The following is a 16,718-nucleotide window of genomic DNA, read 5'->3' as shown; positions in this document are numbered from 1 at the left end:
CGCAGTACATAATCAACATGCGCAGAACATAGGAACATGCATGGGACATATTCAACTTATGTCGAACATAGAATGATACAGAGAACATTGGAACATACTTAGAACATCGGAACATACATAGAACAGAGGAACATACATATAACATATTCAACACACTTAAACATAGGAACATACATGGAACATTGCAACATGCATAGAACATAGAAATATACAAACCACATCGGAATATGCAAAGAACACAGGAACATATATGGAGCATAGGTACATGCATGGAACAAAGAACATGCATGGTGCATAAGAACATTCATAAGAACATGGGAACATGCATAGAACATAGGAACAGACATAAGAACATTGGAACAAACATATGAACATAGGAACATGCATAACAACATGGGAATATACATAGAACAGGAACATGCATAGAACATAGTACCATACATGGAACACAGGAACATACATAGGACAGTGGAACATACATAGAACATAGGAAATACATAGATCATAGGAGCATACCTGGAACATAGGAACATACATTGAGCATTGGAAAATTCAACAGAACATGGGAACATGCACAGGACATGGGAACATGCATAAGAACATGGGCCATTCATAGAACATAGGAACTTACATGGAACATATGAACATTCATAGAACATAGGAACATACATAGAAGGTGGGAACATACATAGAACATAGGAACATACATAGAACATAGAACATCTACATTGGATTTGATGGCCTTCGAGAGGGTGCAGAGGAGATTTACTAGAATGGTTCCCGGGATGAGGGACTTTAGTTACGGGGATAGACTGGAGAATCTGGGGGTTCGTTCCCCTCGGAACAGAGACGGTTAAGGGGAGATTTGATCGAGGGGTTCAAAATCAGGAAGGGTCCGGACAGAGTAGAGAGAGAGAGAAACTGTTCCCATAGGCGGAAGGGTCGGGAACCAGAGGACACGGATTTAAGGTGATCGGGAAAAGGTCCAGAGGGGGGAGATGAGGAGAGAGAGAGAGGGAGAGTGGGAGTAGGAGAGAGAGGGAGAGTGGGAGTAGGAGAGAGAGAGAGAGTGGGAGTAGGAGAGAGAGAGTGGGAGTAGGAGAGAGGGAGAGTGGGAGTAGGAGAGAGAGGGAGAGTGGGAATAGGAGAGAGAGGGAGAGTGGGAGTTGGAGAGAGAGGGAGAGTGGGAGTAGGAGAGAGAGGGAGAGTGGGAGTAGGGGAGAGAGAGAGAGTGGGAATAGGAGAGAGAGGGAGAGTGGGAGTTGGAGAGAGAGAGAGTGGGAGTAGGAGAGAGAGGGAGAGTGGGAGTAGGAGAGAGAGGGAGAGTGGGAGTAGGAGAGAGAGAGAGAGTGGGAGTAGGAGAGAGAGGGAGAGTGGGAGTAGGAGAGAGAGGGAGAGTGGGAGTAGGGGAGAGAGAGAGAGTGGGAATAGGAGAGAGAGGGACAGTGGGAGTTGGAGAGAGAGGGAGAGTCGGAGTTGGAGAGAGAGGGAGAGTGGGGGTAGGAGAGAGAGAGGGAGAGTGGGAGTAGGAGAGAGAGGGAGATTGGGAGTAGGAGAGAGAATGAGAGTGGGAGTAGGAGAGAGAGGGAGAGTGGGAGTTGGAGAGAGAGAGAGAGTGGGAGTAGGAGAGAGAGAGAGGGAGTAGGAGAGAGAGAGAGAGTGGGAGTAGGAGAGAGAGAGAGGGAGAGTGGGAGTAGGAGAGAGAGGGAGAGTGGGAGTAGGAGAGAGAGGGAGAGTGGGAGTAGGAGAGAGAGAGAGAGTGGGAGTAGGAGAGAGAGGGAGAGTGGGAGTAGGAGAGAGAGGGAGAGTGGGAGTCGGAGAGAGAGGGAGAATGGGAGTAGGGGAGAGAGAGAGAGTGGGAATAGGAGGGAGAGTGGGAGTTGGAGAGAGAGGGAGAGTCGGAGTTGGAGAGAGAGGGAGAGTGGGGGTAGGAGAGAGAGAGGGAGAGTGGGAGTAGGAGAGAGAATGAGAGTGGGAGTAGGAGAGAGAGGGAGAGTGGGAGTTGGAGAGAGAGAGAGAGTGGGAGTAGGAGAGAGAATGAGAGCGGGAGTAGGAGAGAGAGGGAGAGTGGGAGTTGGAGAGAGAGAGAGAGTGGGAGTAGGAGAGAGAGAGTGGGAGTAGGAGAGAGAGAGAGGGAGTAGGAGAGAGAGAGTGGGAGTAGGAGAGAGAGTCAGAGTGGGAGTAGGAGAGAGAGAGAGAGTGGGAGTAGGGGAGAGAGGGAGAGAGTGGGAGTAGGAGAGAGAGGGAGAGTGGGAGTTGGAGAGAGAGGGAGAGAGCGGGAGTAGGAGTGAGAGGGAGAGTGGGAGTAGGAGAGAGAGGGAGAGTGGGAGTTGGAGAGAGAGAGAGAGTGGGAGTAGGAGAGAGAGAGAGGGAGTAGGAGAGAGAGAGAGAGTGGGAGTAGGAGAGAGAGTCAGAGTGGGAGTAGGAGAGAGAGAGAGAGTGGGAGTAGGAGGGAGAGGGAGAGTGGGAGTTGGAGAGAGAGGGAGAGAGTGGGAGTAGGAGAGAGAGGGAGAGTGGGAGTAGGAGAGAGAGAGAGAGTGGGAGTCGGAGAGAGAGGGAGAGTGGGAGTATGAGAGAGAGAAGGAGGTGGAGTAGGAGAGAGAGAGAGGGAGAGTGGGAGTTGGAGAGAGAGGGAGAGAGTGGGAGTAGGAGAGAGAGGGAGAGTGGGAGTAGGAGAGAGAGGGAGAGTGGGAGTAGGAGAGAGAGGGAGAGTGGGAGGAGGAGAGAGAGAGAGAGTGGGAGTAGGAGAGAGAGAGAGAGTGGGAGTCGGGGAGAGAGGGAGAGTGGGAGTCGGAGAGAGAGGGAGAGTGGGAGTAGGAAAGAGAGGGAGAGTGGGAGTAGGAGAGAGAGGGAGAGTGGGAGTAGGGGAGAGAGAGAGAGTGGGAGTCGGGGAGAGAGGGAGAGTGGGAGTCGGAGAGAGAGGGAGAGTGGGAGTAGGAAAGAGAGGGAGAGTGGGAGTAGGGGAGAGAGGGAGAGAGTGGGAGTAGGAGAGAGGGAGAGTGGGAGTTGGAGAGAGAGGGAGAGAGTGGGAGTAGGAGAGAGAGGGAGAGTGGGAGTAGGAGAGAGAGAGAGAGTGGGAGTCGGAGAGAGAGGGAGAGTGGGAGTAGGAGAGAGAGAAGGAGGGGGAGTAGGAGAGAGAGAGAGGGAGAGTGGGAGTTGGAGAGAGAGAGAGAGAGTGGGAGTAGGAGAGTGGGAGAGTGGGAGTTGGAGAGAGAGGGAGAGAGTGGGAGTAGGAGAGAGAGAGAGAGTGGGAGTCGGAGAGAGAGGGAGAGTGGGAGTAGGAGAGAGAGGGAGAGTGGGAGTAGGAGGGAGAGTGGGAGTAGGGGAGAGAGAGAGAGTGGGAGTCGGGGAGAGAGGGAGAGTGGGAGTCGGAGAGAGAGGGAGAGTGGGAGTAGGAGAGAGAGGGAGAGTGGGAGTAGGAGAGAGAGGGAGAGAGTGGGAGTAGGAGCGAGGGAGAGAGTGGGAGTAGGAGAGAGAGAGAGAGAGTGGGAGTAGGAGAGAGAGAGAGAGAGTGGGAGTAGGAGAGAGAGGGAGCGTGGGAGTAGGGGAGAGAGGGAGAGTGGGAGTTGGAGAGTGGGAGTCGGAGAGAGATGGAGAGTGGGAGTAGGAGATAGAGGGAGAGTGGGAGTAGGGGAGAGAGGGAGAGTGGGAGTAGGAGAGAGAGAGAGGGAGAGTGGGAGTTGGAGAGAGAGGGAGAGAGTGGGAGTAGGAGAGAGAGGGAGAGTGGGAATTGGAGAGAGAGGGAGAGAGTGGGAGTAGGAGAGAGAGGGAGCGTGGGAGTTGGGGAGAGAGAGAGGTTGGGAGTTGGAGAGTGGGAGTCGGAGAGAGATGGAGAGTGGGAGTAGGAGAGAGAGAGAGAGTGGGAGTAGGAGTGAGAGAGAGAGTGGGAGTAGGGGAGAGAGAGAGAGTGGGAGTAGGGGAGAGAGGGAGATTGGGAGTCGGGGAGAGAGGGAGAGTGGGAGTCGGAGAGAGAGGGAGAGTGGGAGTCGGAGAGAGAGGGAGAGTGGGAGTAGGAGAGAGAGGGAGAGTGGGAGTAGGAGAGAGAGAGAGAGTGGGAGTAGGGGAGAGAGAGAGAGTGGGAGTAGGGGAGAGAGGGAGAGTGAGAGTAGGAGAGAGAGGGAGAGTGGGAGTAGGAGAGAGAGGGAGAGAGTGGGAGTCGGAGAGAGAGGGAGAGTGGGAGTAGGAGAGAGAGGGAGAGTGGGAGTAGGAGAGAGAGGGAGAGTGGGATTAGGAGAGAGAGGGAGAGAGTGGGAGTCGGAGAGAGAGGGAGAGTGGGAGTAGGAGAGAGAGGGAGACTGGGTGCAGGAGAGAGAGGGAGAGAGTGGGAGTAGGAGAGAGAGGGAGAGGTGGGAGTAGGAGAGAGAGAGAGAGTGGGAGTCGGAGAGAGAGGGAGAGTGGAGTATGAGAGAGAGAAGGAGGGGGAGTAGGAGAGAGAGAGAGGGAGAGTGGGAGTTGGAGAGAGAGGGAGAGAGTGGGAGTAGGAGAGAGAGGGAGAGTGGGAGTAGGAGAGAGAGGGAGAGTGGGAGGAGGAGAGAGAGAGAGAGTGGGAGTAGGAGAGAGAGAGAGAGTGGGAGTCGGGAGAGAGGGAGAGTGGAGTCGGAGAGAGAGGGAGAGTGGGAGTAGGAAAGAGAGGGAGAGTGGGAGTAGGAGAGAGAGGGAGAGTGGGAGTAGGGGAGAGAGAGAGAGTGGGAGTCGGGGAGAGAGGGAGAGTGGGAGTCGGAGAGAGAGGGAGAGTGGGAGTAGGAAAGAGAGGGAGAGTGGGAGTAGGGGAGAGAGGGAGAGAGTGGGAGTAGGAGAGAGGGAGAGTGGGAGTTGGAGAGAGAGGGAGAGAGTGGGAGTAGGAGAGAGAGGGAGAGTGGGAGTAGGAGAGAGAGAGAGAGTGGGAGTCGGAGAGAGAGGGAGAGTGGGAGTAGGAGAGAGAGAAGGAGGGGAGTAGGAGAGAGAGAGGGAGAGTGGGAGTTGGAGAGAGAGAGTGGGAGTAGGAGAGTGGGAGAGTGGGAGTTGGAGAGAGAGGGAGAGAGTGGGAGTAGGAGAGAGAGAGAGAGTGGGAGTCGGAGAGAGAGGGAGAGTGGGAGTAGGAGGGAGAGTGGGAGTAGGGGAGAGAGAGAGAGTGGGAGTCGGGGAGAGAGGGAGAGTGGGAGTAGGAGAGAGAGGGAGAGTGGGAGTAGGAGGGAGAGTGGGAGTAGGGGAGAGAGAGAGAGTGGGAGTCGGGGAGAGAGGGAGAGTGGGAGTAGGAGAGAGAGGGAGAGAGTGGGAGTAGGAGCGAGGGAGAGAGTGGGAGTAGGGATAGAGAGAGAGTGGGAGTAGGAGAGAGAGAGAGAGAGTGGGAGTAGGAGAGAGAGGGAGCGTGGGAGTAGGGGAGAGAGGGAGAGTGGGAGTTGGAGAGTGGGAGTCGGAGAGAGATGGAGAGTGGGAGTAGGAGAGAGAGGGAAAGTGGGAGTAGGAGATAGAGGGAGAGTGGGAGTAGGGGAGAGAGGGAGAGTGGGAGTAGGAGAGAGAGAGAGGGAGAGTGGGAGTTGGAGAGAGAGGTAGAGAGTGGGAGTAGGAGAGAGAGGGAGCGTGGGAGTTGGGGAGAGAGAGAGAGTGGGAGTCGGAGAGAGAGGGAGAGTGGGAGTCGGAGAGAGAGGGAGAGTGGGAGTAGGAGAGAGAGGGAGAGTGGGAGTAGGAGAGAGAGAGAGAGTGGGAGTAGGAGAGAGAGGGCGAGAGTGGGAGTAGGAGAGAGGGAGAGAGTGGGAGTAGGGGAGAGAGGGAGAGTGAGAGTAGGAGAGAGAGGGAGAGTGGGAGTAGGAGAGAGAGGGAGAGTGGGAGTAGGAGAGAGAGGGAGAGAGTGGGAGTCGGAGAGAGAGGGAGAGTGGGAGTAGGAGAGAGAGGGAGAGTGGGAGTAGGAGAGAGAGGGAGAGTGGGATTCGGAGAGAGAGGGAGAGAGTGGGAGTCGGAGAGAGAGGGAGAGTGGGAGTAGGAGAGAGAGGGAGACTGGGTGCAGGAGAGAGAGGGAGAGTGGGAGTCGGGGAGAGAGGGAGAGTGGAGTAGGAGAGAGAGGGAGAGTGGGAGTAGGAGAGAGAGGGAGAGTGGGAATAGGAGAGAGAGGGAGAGTGGGAGTAGGAGAGAGAGGGAGAGTGGGAGTAGGGGAGAGAGGGAGAGAGTGGGAGTAGGAGAGAGAGAGAGAGAGTGGGAGTTGGAGAGAGAGGGAGAGTGGAGTCGAGAGAGAGGGAGAGTGGGAGTCGGAGAGAGAGGGAGAGTGGGAATAGGAAAGAGAGGGAGAGTGGGAGTTGGAGAGAGAGGGAGAGTGGGAGTAGGAGAGAGAGGGAGAGTGGGAGTAGGAGAGAGAGGGAGAGTGGGAGTAGGAGAGAGAATGAGAGTGGGAGTAGGAGAGAGTGAGAGAGTGGGAATAGGAGAGAGAGGGAGAGTGGGAGTTGGAGAGAGAGGGAGAGTGGGAGTCGGAGAGAGAGGGAGAGTGGGAGTAGGGGAGAGAGGGAGAGTGGGAGTTGGAGAGAGATGGAGAGTGGGAGTAGGGGAGAGAGGGAGAATGGGAGTAGGAGAGAGAGGGAGAGTGGAGTAGGAGAGAGAGAGGGAGAGTGGGAGTAGGAGAGAGAGAGGGAGAGTGGAGTCGGAGAGAGAAGGGGAGTGGGAGAAGGAGAGAGAGGGAGAGTGGGAGTAGGAGAGAGAGGGAGAGTGGGAGTAGGAGAGAGAGGGAGAGTGGGAGTAGGAGAGAGAGGGAGTTGGAGAGAGAGGGAGAGTGGGAGCAGGAGAGAGAGGGAGAGTGGGAATAGTAGAGAGAGGGAGAGTGGGAGTCGGAGAGAGAGGGAGAGTGGGAATAGGAGAGAGAGGGAGAGTGGGAGTTGGAGAGAGAGGGAGAGTGGGAGTAGGAGAGAGAGGGAGAGTGGGAGTAGGAGAGAGAGGGAGAGTGGGAGTAGGAGAGAGAGGGAGAGTGGGAGTAGGAGAGAGATGGAGAGTGGGAGTGCGAGAGAGAATGAGAGTGGGAGTAGGAGAGAGTGAGAGAGTGGGAATAGGAGAGAGAGGGAGAGTGGGAGTTGGAGAGAGAGGGAGAGTGGGAGTAGGAGAGAGAGGGAGAGTGGGAGTAGGGGAGAGAGGGAGAGTGGGAGTAGGAGAGAGAGGAGAGTGGGAGTTGGAGAGAGAGCGGGAGAGTGGGAATAGGAGAGAGAGGGAGAGTGGGAGTTGGAGAGAGAGGGAGAGTGGGAGTAGGAGAGAGAGGGAGAGTGGGAGTAGGAGAGAGAGGGAGAGTGGGAGTAGGAGAGAGAGGGAGAGTGGGAGTAGGAGAGAGAGGGAGAGTGGGAGTAGGAGAGAGAGGGAGAGTGGGAGTCGGAGAGAGAGGGAGAGTGGGAGTCGGAGAGAGAGGGAGAGTGGGAATAGGAGAGAGAGGGAGAGTCGGAGTTGGAGAGAGAGGAGAGTGGGAGTAGGAGAGAGAAGGGGAGTGGGAGAAGGAGAGAGAGGGAGAGTGGGAGTAGCGGAGAGAGAGAGGGAGAGTGGGAGGAGGAGAGAGAGGGAGAGTGGGAGTAGGAGAGAGAGGGAGAGTGGGAGTAGGAGAGAGAGGGAGAGTGGGAGTAGCGGAGAGAGAGAGAGAGTGGGAGTAGGAGAGAGAGGGAGAGTGGGAGTAGGAGAGAGAGGGAGAGTGGGAGTAGCGGAGAGAGAGAGAGAGAGAGTGGGAATAGGAGAGAGGGAGAGTGGGAGTAGCGGAGAGAGAGAGGGAGAGTGGCAGTAGGAGAGAGAGGGAGAGTGGGAGTAGGAGAGAGAGGGAGAGTGGGAGTAGGAGAGAGAGGGAGAGTGGGAGTCGGAGAGAGAGGGAGAGTGGGAGTCGGAGAGAGAGAGAGGGAGAGTGGGAGTCGGAGAGAGAGGGAGAGTGGGAGTCGTAGAGAGAGGGAGAGTGGGAGTAGGAGAGAGAGAGATGGGGAGCAGGAGAGAGAGGGAGAGAGGGAGTAGGAGAGAGAGAGAGAGAGTGGGAGTAGGAGAGAGAGAGGGAGAGTGGGAGTTGGAGAGAGAGGGAGAGTGGGAGTTGGAGAGAGAGGGAGAGTGGGAGTAGGAGAGAGAGAGAGGGAGTAGGAGGGAAAGAGAGAGGGAGTGGGAGTAGGGGAGAGGGAGAGTGGGAGTAGGAGAGAGAGAGAGAGTGGGGTAGGAGAGAGAGGGAGAGTGGGAGTTGGAGAGAGAGGAGAGTGGGAGTAGGAGAGAGAGGGAGAGTGGGAGTAGGAGAGAGAGGAGAGTGGGAGTAGGAGAGAGAGAGGGACTAGGAGAGAGAGAGAGAGTGGGAGTAGGAGAGAGAGAGAGGGAGTCGGAGGGAAAGAGAGAGGGAGTGGGAGTAGGGGAGAGGGAGAGTGGGAGTAGGAGAGAGAGGGAGAGTGGGAGTAGGAGAGAGAGAGAGGGAGTAGGAGGGAAAGAGAGAGGGAGTGGGAGTAGGGGAGAGGGAGAGTGGGAGTAGGAGAGAGAGGGAGAGTGGGATTTGGAGAGAGAGGGAGAGTGGGATTTGGAGAGAGAGGGAGAGTGGGAGTAGGAGAGAGAGGGAGAGTGGGAGTAGGAGAGAGAGGGAGAGTGGGAGTAGGAGAGAGAGAGGGACTAGGAGAGAGAGAGAGAGTGGGAGTAGGAGAGAGAGAGGGACGAGCAGAGAGAGAGAGAGAGTGGGAGTCGGAGTGAGAGGGAGAGTGGGAGTTGGAGAGAGAGAGGGAGAGTGGAGTAGGAGAGAGAGGGAGAGTGGGAGTAGGAGAGAGAGAGAGAGGGAGTTGGAGAGAGAGAGAGAGAGGGAGTTGGAGAGAGAGGGAGAGTGGGAGTAGGAGAGAGAGGGAGAGTGGGAGTAGGAGAGAGAGGGAGCGTGGGAGTTGGGGAGAGAGAGAGGTTGGGAGTTGGAGAGTGGGAGTCGGAGAGAGATGGAGAGTGGGAGTAGGAGAGAGAGGGAGCGTGGGAGTAGGGGAGAGAGGGAGAGTGGGAGTTGGAGAGTGGGAGTCGGAGAGAGATGGAGAGTGGGAGTAGGAGAGAGAGAGAGAGTGGGAGTAGGAGAGAGAGAGAGAGTGGGAGTAGGGGAGAGAGAGAGAGTGGGAGTAGGGGAGAGAGGGAGATTGGGAGTCGGGGAGAGAGGGAGAGTGGGAGTCGGAGAGAGAGGGAGAGTGGGAGTAGGAGAGAGAGGGAGAGTGGGAGATGGGGAGAGAGAGAGAGTGGGAGTAGGAGAGAGAGGGAGAGTAGGAGTAGGAGAGAGAGGGAGAGAGTGGGAGTAGGAGAGAGGGAGAGAGTGGGAGTAGGGGAGAGAGGGAGAGTGAGAGTAGGAGAGAGAGGGAGAGTGGGACTAGGAGAGAGAGGGAGAGAGTTGGAGTCGGAGAGAGAGGGAGAGTGGGAGTAGGAGAGAGAGGGAGAGTGGGAGTAGGAGAGAGAGGGAGAGTGGGAGTAGGAGAGAGAGGGAGAGAGTGGGAGTCGGAGAGAGAGGGAGAGTGGGAGTAGGAGAGAGAGGGAGAGTGGGTGCAGGAGAGAGAGGGAGAGTGGGAGGCGGGGAGAGAGGGAGAGTGGGAGTCGGAGAGAGAGGGAGAGTGGGAGTAGGAGAGAGAGGGAGAGTGGAGTAGGAGAGAGAGGGAGAGTGGGAGTCGGAGAGAGAGGGAGAGTGGGAGTCGGAGAGAGAGGGAGAGTGGGAATAGGAGAGAGAGGGAGAGTCGGAGTTGGAGAGAGAGGGAGAGTGGGAGTAGGAGAGAGAAGGGGAGTGGGAGAAGGAGAGAGAGGGAGAGTGGGAGTAGCGGAGAGAGAGAGGGAGAGTGGGAGTAGGAGAGAGAGGGAGAGTGGAGTAGGAGAGAGAGGGAGAGTGGGAGTAGCGGAGAGAGAGTGAGAGTGGGAGTAGGAGAGAGAGGGAGAGTGGGAGTAGGAGAGAGAGGAGAGTGGGAGTAGCGGAGAGAGAGAGAGAGTGGGAATAGGAGAGAGGGAGAGTGGGAGTCGCGGAAGAGAGAGGGAGAGTGGAGTAGGAGAGAGAGGGAGAGTGGGAGTAGGAGAGAGAGGGAGAGTGGGAGTAGGAGAGAGAGGGAGAGTGGGAGTCGGAGAGAGAGGGAGAGTGGGAGTCGGAGAGAAGAGAGAGGGAGAGTGGGAGTCGGAGAGAGAGGGAGAGTGGGAGTCGGAGAGAGAGGGAGAGTGGGAGTAGGAGAGAGAGAGATGGGGAGCAGGAGAGAGAGGGAGAGAGGGAGTAGGAGAGAGAGAGAGAGAGTGGGAGTAGGAGAGAGAGAGGGAGAGTGGGAGTTGGAGAGAGAGGGAGAGTGGGAGTTGGAGAGAGAGGGAGAGTGGGAGTAGGAGAGAGAGAGAGGGAGTAGGAGGGAAAGAGAGAGGGAGTGGGAGCAGGGAGAGGGAGAGTGGGAGTAGGAGAGAGAGAGAGAGTGGGGTAGGAGAGAGAGGGAGAGTGGGAGTTGGAGAGAGAGGGAGAGTGGGAGTAGGAGAGAGAGGGAGAGTGGGAGTAGGAGAGAGAGAGAGGGAGGAGGAGGGAAAGAGAGAGGGAGTGGGAGTAGGGGAGAGGGAGAGTGGGAGTAGGAGAGAGAGAGAGAGTGGGAGTTGGAGAGAGAGGGAGAGTGGGAGTAGGAGAGAGAGAGAGGGAGTAGGAGGGAAAGAGAGAGGGAGTGGGAGTAGGGGAGAGGGAGAGTGGGAGTAGGAGAGAGAGGGAGAGTGTGGGAGTTGGAGAGAGAGGGAGAGTGGGAGTAGGAGAGAGAGGGAGAGTGGGAGTAGGAGAGAGAGGGAGAGTGGGAGTAGGAGAGAGAGGGAGAGTGGGAGTAGGAGAGAGAGAGGGACTAGGAGAGAGAGAGAGAGTGGGAGTAGGAGAGAGAGAGGACGAGCAGAGAGAGAGAGAGTGGGAGTAGGAGTGAGAGGGAGAGTGGGAGTTGGAGAGAGAGAGAGAGAGTGGGAGTAGGAGAGAGGGAGAGTGGGAGTAGGAGAGAGAGGGAGAGTGGGAGTAGGAGAGAGAGAGAGAGGGAGTTGGAGAGAGAGAGAGAGAGGGAGTTGGAGAGAGAGGGAGAGTGGGAGTAGGAGAGAGAGGGAGAGTGGAGTAGGAGAGAGAGGGAGCGTGGGAGTAGGGGAGAGAGGGAGAGTGGGAGTTGGAGAGTGGGAGTCGGAGAGAGAGGGAGAGTGGAGTAGGAGAGAGAGAGAGAGTGGGAGTAGGAGAGAGAGGGAGAGTGGGAGTAGGGGAGAGAGAGAGAGTGGGAGTAGGGGAGAGAGGGAGATTGGGAGTCGGGGAGAGAGGGAGAGTGGGAGTCGGAGAGAGAGGGAGAGTGGGAGTAGGAGAGAGAGGGAGAGTGGGAGATGGGAGAGAGAGAGAGTGGGAGTAGGAGAGAGAGGGAGAGTGGGAGTAGGGGAGAGAGAGAGAGTGGGAGTAGGGGAGAGAGGGAGATTGGGAGTCGGGGAGAGAGGGAGAGTGGGAGTCGGAGAGAGAGGGAGAGTGGGAGTAGGAGAGAGAGGGAGAGTGGGAGATGGGGAGAGAGAGAGAGTGGAGTAGGAGAGAGAGGGAGAGTGGGAGTAGGGGAGAGAGAGAGAGTGGGAGTAGGGGAGAGAGGGAGAGTGGGAGTCGGGGAGAGAGAGAGAGTGGGAGTAGGAGAGAGAGGGAGAGTGGGAGTAGGAGAGAGAGGGAGAGAGTGGGAGTAGGAGAGAGGGAGAGAGTGGGAGTAGGGGAGAGAGGGAGAGTGAGAGTAGGAGAGAGAGGGAGAGTGGGACTGGGAGAGAGAGGGAGAGAGTTGGAGTCGGAGAGAGAGGGAGAGTGGGAGTAGGAGAGAGAGGGAGAGTGGGAGTAGGAGAGAGAGGGAGAGTGGGAGTAGGAGAGAGAGGGAGAGAGTGGGAGTCGGAGAGAGAGGGAGAGTGGGAGTCGGAGAGAGAGGGAGAGTGGGTGCAGGAGAGAGAGGGAGAGTGGGAGGCGGGGAGAGAGGGAGAGAGGGAGAGTGGGAGTCGGAGAGAGAGGGAGAGTGGGAGTAGGAGAGAGAGGGAGAGTGGGAGTAGGGGAGAGAGGGAGAGTGAGAGTAGGAGAAAGAGGGAGAGTGGGAGTAGGAGAGAGAGGGAGAGTGGGAGTAGGAGAGAGAGGGAGAGAGTGGGAGTAGGAGAGAGAGGGAGATAGTGGGAGTCGGAGAGAGAGGGAGAGTGGTAGTCGGAGAGAGAGGGAGAGTGGGAGTAGGGGAGACAGGGAGAGTGGGAGTAGGAGAGAGAGCGAGAGTGGGAGTCGGAGAGAGAGGGAGAGTGGGAGTAGGGGAGAGAGAGAGAGAGTGGGAATAGGAGAGAGAGGGAGAGTGGGAGTTGGAGAGAGAGAGAGAGTGGGAGTAGGAGAGAGAGGGAGAGTGGGAGTCGGAGAGAGAGGAGAGTGGGAATAGGAGAGAGAGGGAGAGTGGGAGTTGGAGAGAGAGGGAGAGTGGGGGTAGGAGAGAGAGAGGGAGAGTGGGAGTAGGAGAGAGAGGGAGATTGGGAGTAGGAGAGAGAATGAGAGTGGGAGTAGGAGAGAGAGAGAGAGTGGGAGTTGGAGAGAGAGGGAGAGTGGGAGTAGGAGAGAGAGGGAGAGTGGGAGTCGGAGAGAGAGGGAGAGTGGGAATAGGAGAGAGAGGGAGAGTGGGAGTTGGAGAGAGGGAGAGTGGGAGTAGGAGAGAGAGGGAGAGTGGGAATAGGAGAGAGAGGGAGAGTGGGAGTTGGAGAGAGGGAGAGTGGGAGTAGGAGAGAGAGGGAGATTGGGAGTAGGAGAGAGACGGAGAGTGGGAGTAGGAGAGAGAATGAGAGTGGGAGTAGCAGAGAGTGAGAGAGTGGGAATAGGAGAGAGAGGGAGAGTGGGAGTTGGAGAGAGAGGGAGAGTGGGAGTAGGAGAGAGAGGGAGAGTGGGAGTTGGAGAGAGAGGGAGAGTGGAGTAGGAGAGAGAGGGAGAGTGGGAGTCGGAGAGAGAGGGAGAGTGGGAATAGGAGAGAGAGGAGAGTGGGAGTTGGAGAGAGGGAGAGTGGGAGTAGGAGAGAGAGGGAGAGTGGGAATAGGAGAGAGAGGGAGAGTGGGAGTTGGAGAGAGGGAGAGTGGGAGTAGGAGAGAGAGGGAGATTGGGAGTAGGAGAGAGACGGAGAGTGGGAGTAGGAGAGAGAATGAGAGTGGGAGTAGCAGAGAGTGAGAGAGTGGGAATAGGAGAGAGAGGGAGAGTGGGAGTTGGAGAGAGAGGGAGAGTGGGAGTAGGAGAGAGAGGGAGAGTGGGAGTTGGAGAGAGAGGGAGAGTGGGAGTAGGAGAGAGAGGGAGAGTGGGAGTAGGAGAGAGAGGGAGAGTGGGAATAGGAGAGAGAGGGAGAGTGGGAGTTGGAGAGAGAGGGAGAGTGGGAGTGGAGAGAGAGGGAGAGTGGGAGTAGGGGAGAGAGAAGGGGAGTGGGAGAAGGAGAGAGAGGGAGAGTGGGAGTAGGAGAGAGAGGGAGAGTGGGAGTAGGAGAGAGAGAGGGAGAGTGGGAGTCGGAGAGAGAGGGAGAGTGGGAGTAGGAGAGAGAGAGGAGAGTGGGAGTCGGAGAGAGAAGGGGAGTGGGAGAAGGAGAGTGAGGGAGAGTGGGAGTAGGAGAGAGAGGGAGAGTGGGAGTAGGAGAGAGAGGGAGAGTGGAGTAGTAGAGAGAGGGAGAGTGGGAGTAGGAGAGAGAGGGAGAGTGGGAGTAGGAGAGAGAGGGAGAGTGGGAGTAGGAGAGAGAGGGAGAGTGGGAGTAGCGGAGAGAGAGAGAGAGTGGGAGTAGGAGAGAGAGGGAGAGTGGGAGTCGGAGAGAGAGAGAGAGAGAGTGGGAGCAGGAGAGAGAGGTAGAGTGGGACTCGGAGAGAGAGGGAGAGTGGGAATAGGAGAGAGAGGGAGAGTCGGAGTTGGAGAGAGGGAGAGTGGGAGTAGGAGAGAGAAGGGGAGTGGGAGAAGGAGAGAGAGGGAGAGTGGGAGTAGCGGAGAGAGAGAGGGAGAGTGGGAGTAGGAGAGAGAGGGAGAGTGGGAGTAGGAGAGAGAGGGAGAGTGGGAGTAGCGGAGAGGGAGAGAGAGTGGGAGTAGGAGAGAGAGGGAGAGTGGGAGTAGGAGAGAGAAGGAGAGTGGGAGTAGCGGAGAGAGAGAGAGAGTGGGAGTAGGAGAGAGGGAGAGTGCGAGTAGCGGAGAGAGAGACGGAGAGTGGGAGCAGGAGAGAGAGGGAGAGTGGGAGCAGGAGAGAGAGGGAGAGTGGGAGTAGGAGAGAGAGGGAGAGTGGGAGTAGGAGAGAGAGGGAGAGTGGGAGTAGGAGAGAGAGAGAGGGAGAGTGGGAGTCGGAGAGAGAGGGAGAGTGGGAGTCGGAGAGAGAGGGAGAGTGGGAGTAGGAGAGAGAGAGATGGGGAGCAGGAGAGAGAGGGAGAGAGGGAGCAGGAGAGAGAGGAGAGAGGGAGCAGGAGAGAGAGAGAGAGTGGGAGTCGGAGAGAGAGAGGGAGAGTGGGAGTTGGAGAGAGTGGGAGAGTGGGAGTAGGAGAGAGAGGGAGAGTGGGAGTTGGAGAGAGAGGGAGAGTGGGAGTAGGAGAGAGAGAGAGGGAGTAGGAGGGAAAGAGAGAGGGCGTGGGAGTAGGGGAGAGGGAGAGTGGAGTAGGAGAGAGAGAGAGAGTGGGAGTAGGAGAGAGAGGGAGAGTGGAGTTGGAGAGAGAGGAGAGTGGGAGTAGGAGAGAGAGGGAGAGTGGGAGTAGGAGAGAGAGGGAGAGTGGGAGTAGGAGAGAGAGAGGGACTAGGAGAGAGAGAGAGAGTGGGAGTAGGAGAGAGAGAGAGGGACGAGCAGAGAGAGAGACAGTGGGAGTAGGAGAGAGAGGGAGAGTGGGAGTTGGAGAGAGAGAGAGAGTGGGAGTAGGAGAGAGAGGGACAGAGTGGGAGTAGGAGAGAGAGAGGGAGAGTGGGAGTAGGGGAGAGAGAGAGAGAGTGGGAATAGGAGAGAGAGGGAGAGTGGGAGTTGGAGAGAGAGAGAGAGTGGGAGTAGGAGAGAGAGGGAGAGTGGGAGTCGGAGAGAGAGGGAGAGTGGGAATAGGAGAGAGAGGGAGAGTGGGAGTTGGAGAGAGAGGGAGAGTGGGGGTAGGAGAGAGAGAGGGAGAGTGGGAGTAGGAGAGAGAGGGAGATTGGGAGTAGGAGAGAGAATGAGAGTGGGAGTAGGAGAGAGAGAGAGAGTGGGAGTTGGAGAGAGAGGGAGAGTGGGAGTAGGAGAGAGAGGGAGAGTGGGAGTCGGAGAGAGAGGGAGAGTGGGAATAGGAGAGAGAGGGAGAGTGGGAGTTGGAGAGAGGGAGAGTGGGAGTAGGAGAGAGAGGGAGAGTGGGAATAGGAGAGAGAGGGAGAGTGGGAGTTGGAGAGAGGGAGAGTGGGAGTAGGAGAGAGAGGGAGATTGGGAGTAGGAGAGAGACGGAGAGTGGGAGTAGGAGAGAGAATGAGAGTGGGAGTAGCAGAGAGTGAGAGAGTGGGAATAGGAGAGAGAGGGAGAGTGGGAGTTGGAGAGAGAGGGAGAGTGGGAGTAGGAGAGAGAGGGAGAGTGGGAGTTGGAGAGAGAGGGAGAGTGGGAGTAGGAGAGAGAGGGAGAGTGGGAGTCGGAGAGAGAGGGAGAGTGGGAATAGGAGAGAGAGGGAGAGTGGGAGTTGGAGAGAGGGAGAGTGGGAGTAGGAGAGAGAGAGATGGGAGCAGGAGAGAGAGGGAGAGAGGGAGCAGGAGAGAGAGGGAGAGAGGGAGCAGGAGAGAGAGAGAGAGTGGGAGTCGGAGAGAGAGAGGGAGAGTGGGAGTTGAGAGAGTGGGAGAGTGGGAGTAGGAGAGAGAGGGAGAGTGGGAGTTGGAGAGAGAGGGAGAGTGGGAGTAGGAGAGAGAGAGAGGGAGTAGGAGGGAAAGAGAGAGGGCGTGGGAGTAGGGGAGAGGGAGAGTGGGAGTAGGAGAGAGAGAGAGAGTGGGAGTAGGAGAGAGAGGGAGAGTGGGAGTTGGAGAGAGAGGGAGAGTGGGAGTAGGAGAGAGAGGGAGAGTGGGAGTAGGAGAGAGAGGGAGAGTGGGAGTAGGAGAGAGAGAGGGACTAGGAGAGAGAGAGAGAGTGGGAGTAGGAGAGAGAGAGAGGGACGAGCAGAGAGAGAGACAGTGGAGTAGGAGAGAGAGGGAGAGTGGGAGTTGGAGAGAGAGAGAGAGTGGGAGTAGGAGAGAGAGGGACAGAGTGGGAGTAGGAGAGAGAGAGGGAGAGTGGGAGTAGGGGAGAGAGAGAGAGAGTGGGAATAGGAGAGAGAGGGAGAGTGGGAGTTGGAGAGAGAGAGAGAGTGGGAGTAGGAGAGAGAGGGAGAGTGGGAGTCGGAGAGAGAGGGAGAGTGGGAATAGGAGAGAGAGGGAGAGTGGGAGTTGGAGAGAGAGGGAGAGTGGGGGTAGGAGAGAGAGAGGGAGAGTGGGAGTAGGAGAGAGAGGGAGATTGGGAGTAGGAGAGAGAATGAGAGTGGGAGTAGGAGAGAGAGAGAGAGTGGGAGTTGGAGAGAGAGGGAGAGTGGAGTAGGAGAGAGAGGGAGAGTGGGAGTCGGAGAGAGAGGGAGAGTGGGAATAGGAGAGAGAGGGAGAGTGGGAGTTGGAGAGAGGGAGAGTGGGAGTAGGAGAGAGAGGGAGAGTGGGAATAGGAGAGAGAGGGAGAGTGGGAGTTGGAGAGAGGGAGAGTGGGAGTAGGAGAGAGAGGGAGATTGGGAGTAGGAGAGAGACGGAGAGTGGGAGTAGGAGAGAGAATGAGAGTGGGAGTAGCAGAGAGTGAGAGAGTGGGAATAGGAGAGAGAGGGAGAGTGGAGTTGGA

General features: G+C 57.0%; 1 protein-coding gene across 1 annotated transcript in view; it reads left to right on the top strand.

Moving 5' to 3' along the window:
* Positions 1-227: 227 nt before the first annotated feature.
* The window catches only part of LOC137319590 (nectin-4-like), a 28,747-nt gene continuing 12,256 nt past the window's right edge, over positions 228-16,718 (top strand). The window contains exon 1 of the mRNA XM_067981687.1: positions 228-261. Within this exon, the coding sequence (XP_067837788.1) occupies positions 228-261 (34 nt within the window). The remainder of the gene's footprint in view (positions 262-16,718) is intronic.

Source organism: Heptranchias perlo, unplaced genomic scaffold (assembly GCF_035084215.1).
Source record: "Heptranchias perlo isolate sHepPer1 unplaced genomic scaffold, sHepPer1.hap1 HAP1_SCAFFOLD_874, whole genome shotgun sequence".
Lineage (NCBI taxonomy): Eukaryota > Metazoa > Chordata > Chondrichthyes > Hexanchiformes > Hexanchidae > Heptranchias > Heptranchias perlo.
Note: the sequence above shows the minus strand (reverse complement) of the source record. Positions and strands in the feature narration are given on the sequence as shown.